We start from the raw sequence: 10059 nt of genomic DNA, 5'->3' as shown, positions 1-10059 counted from the left end.
CTGAGTTGGTAGAGCATGGCGCATGCAACGCCAGGGTTGTGAGTTCGTTTCCCACGTGGGGCCTGTATGAAAAATGTATACACTCACTAACTGTGTCGCTCTGGATAAGAGCGTCTGCTAAATGACTAAAATGTAAATGTAAAATGAAAGTCGGGGAGGGGATGACGGCAGGAAGGGACAAGAGAGGAGGCTATTTTTTTTTACAAGATTAAGGGTGGGACACAGCCAGTTGAAAAACACATTAAATGTGATGGGAAAGCATCCAAGGAAAATGTGATTATTGTCAGGAAACAGAGACCGTGGAGCATGTATTGCTACAGTGTGGGAAGTATCAGAGGGAAAGAGAGAGGATGAGATCTAGAATGAGGGAGAAGGGGATACAGTAAATTAGTTTAAAGAGTACATTGAGTAGAACGTAATTAGATATAGTCTCAAATATGTTGTTATCTTTTTTAAGAGAAACGGGGCTAGCAGGTAGGATTTTGTTTCTCCCTTTCGCTGGCCCACACTCCAGTACAGTAGGTGGCGGTAATCACCAATAAATCCCACTGAAGAAGAAGAAGATATGATGTTCGGGAACACCACCATGTTTCATCGATAGCGCAAGGTTGTTGTTCGCCACATAGCTAGCTAGCATACAACTTGTTCAATTGTGTTTACGCTCTACGCGGTGGTATATTTTTTTGCATGACATTTAAACAGATAGGTCGTCATTAGCAAGGAAATACAAGAGAATCCAGTTGTAGCCTTACACATTAGCCAGAGAGCTAAGTTAGCTAGATATAGCAGGACTAGCTAGCTAGAGTAGACTGTCGTCAACAACAACAACAACCCTTCCCTTCCCTTCCCTGCTCTGTCAGGAATTGGGAGTCATCATATAGCTACTAGCTAGTTACAGTAACAACAGAGTGACTTACAACTACTAGATAACATAGCTACTGCAGGTCTTCAAAAATACTGATCTTCAATTGAGCATTCACATTTTCTGGGAACTGGGTGAGAGATTGACGCAGTTGGAGTTGCTTTCTTTCTTTAAAGTCCTTTTACAACGTCATGGGGATGAGTCGAATAGAGTGTATATTCTTTAGTGAGTTTCACCCCACACTGGGACCAAAGATTACCTACCAGGTAGGTGTACAGTACAGTATATTTTTTGACCGTTTTTGCAACGAGTGCCAAGCTAACTTCCTAATCAAATAGCATTTTATTAGACCAACAGTGAACTGCTTACTTAGGGGTCCTTTTCCAACAATGCAGAGTTAAAGATAAGATCAAAAATAGAAATAGTGACACAGTGAATAACGAGGAAATATAACATGGCTATATATAGAGGGTAGAAAATAACATGGCTTATACAGGGAGTACCAGTACCGAATCAATGTGCAGGGTCACGAGGTAATTGAGGTAGGTATGTACTGTACTGTGCATTCGGAAAGTATTCAGACCCCTTGACTTTTTCAACATTTTGTTACGTTACAGCCTTATTCTAAAATGGATTACATTGTTTTTTACCCTCATCAAGCTACATTAAATACCCCATAATGACAAAGTAAAAACAGGTTTTTAGATTTTTTGGTGCAAATTTATCAAAATAGAAATAACTAAAATATCACATTGAAGCACCTTTGGCAGCGATTACAGCCTTGAGTCTTCTTGGGTATGACGCTACAAGCTTGGCACAGGAGTTTCTTCCATTCTTCTCTGCAGATCCTCTCAAGCTCTGTCAGGTTGGATGGGGAGCGTTGCTGCACAGCTATTTTCAGGTCTCTAGTGATATTCAATCTGGTTCAAGTCGGGTTCTGGCTGGGCCACTCAAGGACATTCAGAGACTTGTCCCGAAGCCACTCCTGCGTTGTCTTGGCTGTGTGCTTAGGTTCGTTGTCCTGTTGGAAGGTGAAATTTAGCCCCGGTCTGAGGTCCTGAGCGCTCTGGAGCAGGTTTTCGTCAAGGATCTCTCTGTACTTTGCTCCGTTCATCTTTCCCTCAATCCTGACTAGTCTCCCAGTCCCTGCCGCTGAAAAACATCCCCACAGCATGATGCTGCCACCACCATGCTTCACCTTAGGGATGGTGCCAGTTTTCCTCAAGACGTGACGCTTGGCATTCAGGCCAAAGAGTTCAATCTTGGTTTCATCAGACCAGAGAATCTTGTTTCTCATGGTCTGCGAGTCCTTTAGGTGCCTTTTGGCAAACTCCATGCGGGCTGTCATATGCCTTTTACTGAGGAGTAGCTTCCGTCTGGGCACTCTACAATTAAGTCCTGATTGGTGTAGTGCTGCAGAGATGGTTGTCCTTCTGGAAGTTTCTCCCATCCCCACAGAGGAACTCTGGAGCTCTGTCAGAGTGACCATCGGGTTCTTGGTCACCTCCCTGACCAAGGCCCTTCTCCCCCGATTGCTCAGTTTGGCCGGGCGGCCAGCTCTAGGGAGAGTCTTGGTGGTTCCAAACTTCTTCCATTTAAGAAAGATGGAGGCCACTGTGTTCTTGGGGACCTTTAAAGCTGCAGAAATCTTTTGGTACCCTTCCCCAGATCTGTGCCTCGACAAAATCCTGTCTCGTAGCCCTACAGACAATTCCTTCAACCTCATGGCTTGGTTTTTGCTCTGACATTTACTACAGGTGGACTCCAATCAAGTTGTAGAAACATGTCAAGGATGATCAATGGAAACAGGATGCACCTGAGCTCAATTTTGAGCCTCATAGCAAAGGGTCTGAATACTTATGTAAATAAGGTATTTCTGTTTTTTAGTTTTAATACATTTGCAAACATTTCTAAAAACCTGTTTTCACTTTGTCGTTATGGGGTATTTTGTGTATATTGAGGAAAACATTGAATTGAATCAATTTTAGAATAAGGCTGTAACGTAACAAATGTGGAAAAAGTCAAGGGGTCTGAATACTTTCCGAATGCACTGTATAGGTAGGGGTGAAGTGACTAGCAGCAGCCTATGTGGTGAGTATGAAAGTGTGTGTGTGCGTGGCGTCAGTTTGCGTGTGTGTGTCGGGGGTGTCAGTAAGTGTGTGTGGGTAGAGTCCAGTGTGTGTGCAATGAGTCACTGCAAAAGAGTTTGTGCCAAAAAAGGTCAATGCAGGTAATCCGGGTAGCCATTTGATTAGAAGTCTTATGGCTTGGGGGTAGAAGCTGTTCATGGTCCTGTTGGTTCCAGACTTGGTGCATTCGTACCGCTTGCTGTGCGGTAGCAGCTAGAACAGTCTGTGGCTTGGGTGCCTGGAGGCTTTGACAGTTTTTTGGGCCTTCCTCTGACACCGCCTGGTATAGAGGTCCTGGATGGCACGAAGCTCTGCACAGTACTATAGCGCCTTGTGGTCGGATGTCAAGCAGTTACCATACTGGTGATGCAACCAGTCAAGATGCTCTCGATGGTGCAGCTGTATAACTTTTTGAGGATCTGAGGGCCTATGTCAAATCATTTCAGCCTCCTGAGGGGGAAGAGGCGATGTCGTGCCCTCTTCACGACTGTGTTGGTGTGTCTGGACCATGATAGATCCTTAGTGATGTGGACACTGAGGAACTTGAAGCTCTCAACCTACTCCACTACAGCCCTGTCGATGTGGATGGGAGCGTGCTCGCCCCTCCGTTTCCTGTAGCCCACGATCAGCTCCTTTGTCTTGCTGACATTGAGGGAGAGGTTGTTTTCCTGGAACCACACTGCCAGGTCTCTGACCTCCCTATAAGCTGTCTCATTGTCGTCGGTGATCAGGCCTACCACCGTTGGGTCGTCGGCAAACTTAGTGATGATGTTGGAGTTGTGCGTGGCCATGCAGTCGTGGGTGAACAGGGAGTACAGGAGGGGACTAAGCACGCACCTCTGAGGTGCCCCCGTGTTGCGGGTCAGCGTGGCTGATGTGTTATTGCCTACCCTCACCACCTGGGGGCGGGTTATCTGGAAGTCCAGGATCCAGTTTCATAGGGAGGTGTTCAGTTTCAGACTCCTTAGCTTAGTGATGAGCTTTGAGGGCACAATGGTGTTGAACGCTGAGCTGTTGTCAATGAACAGCATTCAGGTGGGAGAGGGCAGTGTGGAGTGCAATAGAGATTGCGTCATCTGTGGATCTGTTGGGGCTGTGTTCTATCTTTTCCCATCTTTGTGCTGTGTTCTATCCTCTCCAGGTTCCAGAGGAGTACATATCCCGGGAGCTCTTTGACACAGTACAGGTGTACATCATTACCAAACCAGAACTGCAGAACAAACTCATAACTGTGTACGTACACTTGGGCATTTACATTAGGATATCCTTATTCATGGACAAGTTTAAGAACAGGTATTTTTCTCTCTCCTCTTTGATTGATGTAGAACGGCCATGGGGAAGAAGTTAATTGGTTGTCCGGTGTGCATCGAGCACAAGAAGTACAGCCGTAATGCTCTGCTCTTTAACCTGGGCCTTGTATGCGATGCACGGACCAAGACCTGTGCCCTTGAACCGATTGTCAAGAAGCTGTCTGGGTACCTCACAACGCTGGAGGTAAAAGGATCTCCCTTGAGGCTAGTGCTCTTTATCAAAACATCACAAGATCTGAATGTCTTATGGGATATATAGGTCAAAGTGTTCATATTTCTCTTTATTTTGCAGCTGGAGAGTGGGTTCATATCGAACGAGGAGAGCAAACAGAAACTGCTACCTATAATGTCCACATTGTTAGAGGAGCTCAATGCTACTGGAGCCTGCACCTTACCCATCGGTATGTGTGCATTTGCACTCAGCAATGTGTCAAGACTCTTTTATTTTTCTCTCATACACCATTTGCTCCCTCCCTCTTATTTAGATGAGTCCAATACAATCAACCTGAAGCTGATTGAGCAGCGCAGGGACCCTCTAATCGTGCAGGAGTACGACGTCCCTGTCTTCACTCAGTGCAAGGACCACTTCATCAAATCCCAGTGGGATCTCACCACTCAACAGGTAGGCCTTCCACCACACCGACAGTGGCTCACACAGATAGAACCCACGGCTCATCCATACCGGAAGCATACCTACAGTGTGGCTGACATCCCATCAAGGGTTTCAGAGAAACAATGATTTGTCTATACTTAGTGCAATGTCATCATGCACCTGTCTCAGATTAAAGCGCTGATGAAAATGATGTTAGAAATGTGTTGAATTCTGTTGTAGATCCTGGCCTACATTGATGGGTTCAGGCATATCCAGAAGATATCTGCAGAAGCGGATGTTGAACTTAATCTAGTCCGGATCGCCGTACAGAATTTACTGTGAGTACTTTGAAACTGGTAATATGATGCAACAGATAATGAAACATTTCCCTATGAAACCATGGAATAGATACTAAGAGAACATGCTTTATGATGCCACATTGCCCTATGAAACCATGGAATAGATTCTAAGAGAACATTCTTTATGATGTAACATTGCTCTATGAAACCATGGAATATATTCTAAGAGAACATTCTTTATGATGTAACATTGCCCTATGAAACCATGGAATATATTCTAAGAGAACATTCTTTATGATGTAACATTGCCCTATGAAACCATGGAATATATTCTAAGAGAACATTCTTTATGATGTAACATTGCCCTATGAAACCATGGAATATATTCTAGGAGAACATTCTTTATGATGTAACATTGCCCTATGAAACCATGGAATATATTCTAAGAGAACATTCTTTATGATGTAACATTGCCCTATGAAACCATGGAATATATTCTAAGAGAACATTCTTTATGATGTAACATTGCCCTATGAAACCATGGAATATATTCTGAGAGAACATTCTTTATGATGTAACATTGCCCTATGAAACCATGGAATATATTCTAGGAGAACATTCTTTATGATGTAACATTGCCCTATGAAACCATGGAATATATTCTAAGAGAACATTCTTTATGATGTAACATTGCCCTATGAAACCATGGAATATATTCTAAGAGAACATTCTTTATGATGTAACATTGCCCTATGAAACCATGGAATATATTCTAAGAGAACATTCTTTATGATGTAACATTGCCCTATGAAACCATGGAATATATTCTAAGAGAACATTCTTTATGATGTAACATTGCCCTATGAAACCGTGGAATATATTCTAGGAGAACATTCTTTATGATGTAACATTGCCCTATGAAACCATGGAATATATTCTAAGAGAACATTCTTTATGATGTAACATTGCCCTATGAAACCATGGAATATATTCTAAGAGAACATTCTTTATGATGTAACATTGCCCTATGAAACCATGGAATATATTCTAAGAGAACATTCTTTATGATGTAACATTGCCCTATGAAACCATGGAATATATTCTAAGAGAACATTCTTTATGATGTAACATTGCCCTATGAAACCATGGAATATATTCTAAGAGAACATTCTTTATGATGTAACATTGCCCTATGAAACCATGGAATATATTCTAAGAGAACATTCTTTATGATGTAACATTGCCCTATGAAACCATGGAATATATTCTAAGAGAACATTCTTTATGATGTAACATTGCCCTATGAAACCATGGAGTAGATTCTAAGAGAACATTATTTTTCACAGGTATTACGGTGTTGTAACCTTGGTATCAATATTTCAGGTAATGAAACCCTCAGTAACAATACCTTCTTTACAAAATGTAATCTTCATCTGAAATGTGGTGTGTGTGTGTGTACAGTCCTGTTTACACACTGTATGTTGTATCTCTCCAGTACTCCAATGTGTACTGCACAACCCCTACAGTCCAGAGCCTGATAGATGACAGGTCCATTCAGGAGGAGTGTCTCAGCTATGTCACCAAGCAAGGTAAAAGTCAGTTTGGAAAGTTGTAGTCAGAAAGTTTGAATTTGTTACAGTCAGTGAATGATAAGTTCTGCGGTCTGTGTGTTTCAGGACAGAAGAGAGCCTGTTTAAGGGATGTGTTCCAGCTTTACTGCGGTCTGACTCCAGGCACCACCGTTCGAGATCTTTGCTCCCGCTACTCACAGCAGCTGCAGAGGGTGGATGAGAGGTGAGTCACCAATCCTCCATGTTGACTCATGATGTTTAAGTGGTTGGCATGGACCTCAAAGTGCATATCTATTTATTTATTTGTTTATTTGTCAGGGACCATATACAATATGCCATTGCACCAGATTTAGCTAGATAGCTAATCTTCATCTACGCGGAGAAGTCTAGAGAATAGTGTTGTTGTTGTTGATATCATGTGATGCTCAACAGGAGGCTGATCCAGTATGGACTGATGAAGGCTCTCATTCGCCGTCTGCAGAAGTATCCTGTTAAGGTGACCCGAGACGAGAGGAGCCGCCCACCACGCCTTTACACTGGTTGCCATAGTTATGACGAAATCTGCTGCAAGACGGGTAGGTTTCAAGGCGTTTATGATGGCCAGACACATTACTGGTTTTATAGTGATGACGAATGTGTCTAGGAAGATTAAAAATTACAGAGGGCTGGATAAGTATTTTGAGAAATCATTCTATACTCTGTGATCCCTCACGGCAGCGCCCTTCCCTGTCTTTGCAGGAATGAGCTACAAAGAGCTGGACGAGCGCTTGGACAATGACCCCAACATAATTGTGTGCTGGAAGTGATACCCTGGCTTAATCAGCAACCACACTGACTTTGATGCAGAGCAAGCCATCTCTCTAACAAAGACAGACAGAGACACATGAGGTTCCCATTGTACTGAAACAGAGGCCTCCTGCTCGTCTCATCTGACCCACACAACAGCCTGATGTCCAGGAGAGACAATGTGGATCAACCCCGGCCAAAGATGCCTTAAACTGACTTCTTCCTATCTCTATTGTTGTCTGTGGACTTCATCTGAAATGTTCTGGAAATTATCTGTGTATTCAAAGGCTGAGACATGTAGGAATTTCTATACTACTAGTATGTCACCAATGTCACCTGTTATCTTCCTCAGGTTTTCCATCCAGACTTTGAATCAATCATTGTGTAATAGTTTCATTCAGAACAATGAATGGAGGAATTCATAAAGACCACAAAAACAAGGAAAGTGGCAGGTAGCCTAGTGGTTAAGAGCATTGGGCCAGTAACCGAAAGGTCGCTAGTTCAAACCCTCGTGCAGACTAGGTAAAACATCTGCCGATGTGCCCTTGAGCAAGGTACCTAACCCTAATTGCTCTTGTAAGTCGCTCTGGATAAGAGCGTCTGCTAAATGACTCAAATGTGCTTATTAATGTGCAAAAAATTATATTAATACCAACTCCAACTTGCAATAATAAAGATGCTGTGTCGATTTGAATGACCCACTGTCTGACTGTGTATCTTGCTCACTTCACCTACAGTGCCTTCAGAAAGTATTCATACCCCTTGACTTATTCCACATTTTGTTATATTACAGTCTGAATTCATAATGGATTGAATTTATTTTGTTTCTCACCCATCTACACACTGTCTGTGTTTTTCAAATACATTTGCTAACATTTCCCAAAACATGTTTTCACTCACATTATCCGGTAAGACTGCTCTTAACCCTGTAATGTGAGTGAAAACATGTTTTTGGAAATGTTAGCTAATTTATTGACATTGAAATGCAGAAATACAGTATCTCATTTACATAAGTATTCACACCCCTGAGTCAATACATGTTAGAATCACCTTTGGCAGTGATTACAGCTGTGATTCTTTCTGGGTAAGTCTCTAAGACTGGATTGTACAATATTTGCACATTCTTTTTTAAATTCTTCAAGCTCTGTCAAGTTGGTTGTTGATCATTGCTAAACAGCCATTTTCAAGTCTTGCCATAGATTTTCAAGCCGATTTAAGTCAAAACTAACTAGGCCACTCAGGAACATTCAATGTCGTCTTGGTAAGCAACTCCTTGTGTTTTATGTTATTGTTCTGCGGAAAGGTGAATTTGTCTCCCAGTGTCTGTTGGAAAGCAGACAACCAGGTTTTCCTCTAGGATTTAGCCTGTGCTTAGCTCTATCCCGTTTCTTTTTATACTAAAAAACTCCCTAGTCCTTGCCGATGATAAGTATACTCATAACATTATGCAGCTACCACCATGCTTGAAAATATGAAGGGGGTACTCAGTGATGTGTTGTGATGGATTTGCCCCAAACGTAACACTTTGTATTCAAGACATAAAGTTAATTTCTTCGCCACATTCTTTGCAGTTTTACTTTTGTGCCTGTAATATGTTTTATTCTGTACAGGCTTCGTCATTTAGGTTAGTATTGTGGAGTGACTACAATTTTGTTGATCCATCCTCAGTTTTCTCTTATCACAGCCATTAAACTCTGTAACTGTTTTAATGTCACCTTTGGCCCCATGGTAAAATCCCTAAGCAGTTTCTTTCCTCTCTGGCAACTGAGTTAGGAAGAAAGCCTGTATCTTTGTAGTGACTGGGTGTATTGATACACCATCCAAAGTGTAATTAATGACCTCGACAACTTATTGTTAAAACGAGAGGCTGCCTGGATCTTTAATTTAAAGACCCTTCCTCCCTTCGGTCTCAACTTAGACTTTGATTTGAAGCCATTATTGTGATTTTGCTATTCATTGTAAATGTTTGTGGGCCTATGTAGCCAAGTTGTATATATGATCATATGCTATCCATGTTTTTTGTATGTTCTATTTATCTGTGAATTAACCAATGCTGTTAGGCTACACCCAGCCATGATTATAGACACATGTGTGTGTCCTTTGACACTATATAAACTAGTGACCCGCAGTGTTTGTCATTATACCCTGATGAAGACAGCTTGTCTGTCGAAACGTTGGTTATTAGGATATTAAATTATTGCATCTGAGCTCCTAGAGTGTGCGGCTTTCCTTTTCTTTTTCAAGTGTTTTACTCCGTTAGCCAGCACCTCGCCTAAATAGGTGTGCGTTTCTTTCGCCTCTATAATTAATAACTTCACCATGTTCAAAGGGATATTCAATGTCAGCTTTTTTATTTATTTATTACCCATCTACCAATAAGTGCCCTTCTTTGCAAGGCATTGGACAACCTCCCTGGTCTTTGTGGTTGAATCTGTGTTTGAAATTCACTGCTCGACTGAGGGACCTTACAGATAATTAAATTGTATTTGTGGGGTACAGCTGAGGTAGTC

General features: G+C 42.1%; 1 protein-coding gene across 1 annotated transcript; it reads left to right on the top strand.

Moving 5' to 3' along the window:
- Positions 1-442: 442 nt before the first annotated feature.
- nprl2 (NPR2 like, GATOR1 complex subunit) lies at positions 443-8246 on the top strand. The gene is made up of 11 exons (XM_041887492.2): positions 443-1128; positions 4133-4224; positions 4317-4485; positions 4594-4702; positions 4787-4923; positions 5134-5231; positions 6539-6575; positions 6688-6781; positions 6869-6986; positions 7196-7338; positions 7502-8246. The coding sequence occupies exons 1-11, from the start codon at positions 1054-1056 to the stop codon at positions 7567-7569; spliced, it is 1140 nt and encodes a 379-aa protein (XP_041743426.1). The 5' UTR covers positions 443-1053; the 3' UTR covers positions 7570-8246.
- Positions 8247-10059: the final 1813 nt, after the last annotated feature.

The sequence above is a fragment of the Coregonus clupeaformis genome, chromosome 10 (assembly GCF_020615455.1).
Source record: "Coregonus clupeaformis isolate EN_2021a chromosome 10, ASM2061545v1, whole genome shotgun sequence".
NCBI lineage: Eukaryota > Metazoa > Chordata > Actinopteri > Salmoniformes > Salmonidae > Coregonus > Coregonus clupeaformis.
The sequence above is the reverse complement of the archived record's forward strand: the minus strand, read 5'-3'. Positions and strand labels throughout refer to the sequence as shown.

What these genes read in the sequence shown, in the direction of transcription:
- nprl2 (XM_041887492.2), top strand. Translation starts at nt 1,054, where the DNA reads ATGGGGATGAGTCGAATAGAGTGTATATTCTTTAGTGAGTTTCACCCC. An exon ending in GGTACCTCACAACGCTGGAG is followed by an intron (nt 4,486 to 4,593) that starts GTAAAAGGATCT and finishes TTTATTTTGCAG; the next exon opens with CTGGAGAGTGGGTTCATATC. An exon ending in GGGATCTCACCACTCAACAG is followed by an intron (nt 4,924 to 5,133) that starts GTAGGCCTTCCA and finishes ATTCTGTTGTAG; the next exon opens with ATCCTGGCCTACATTGATGG.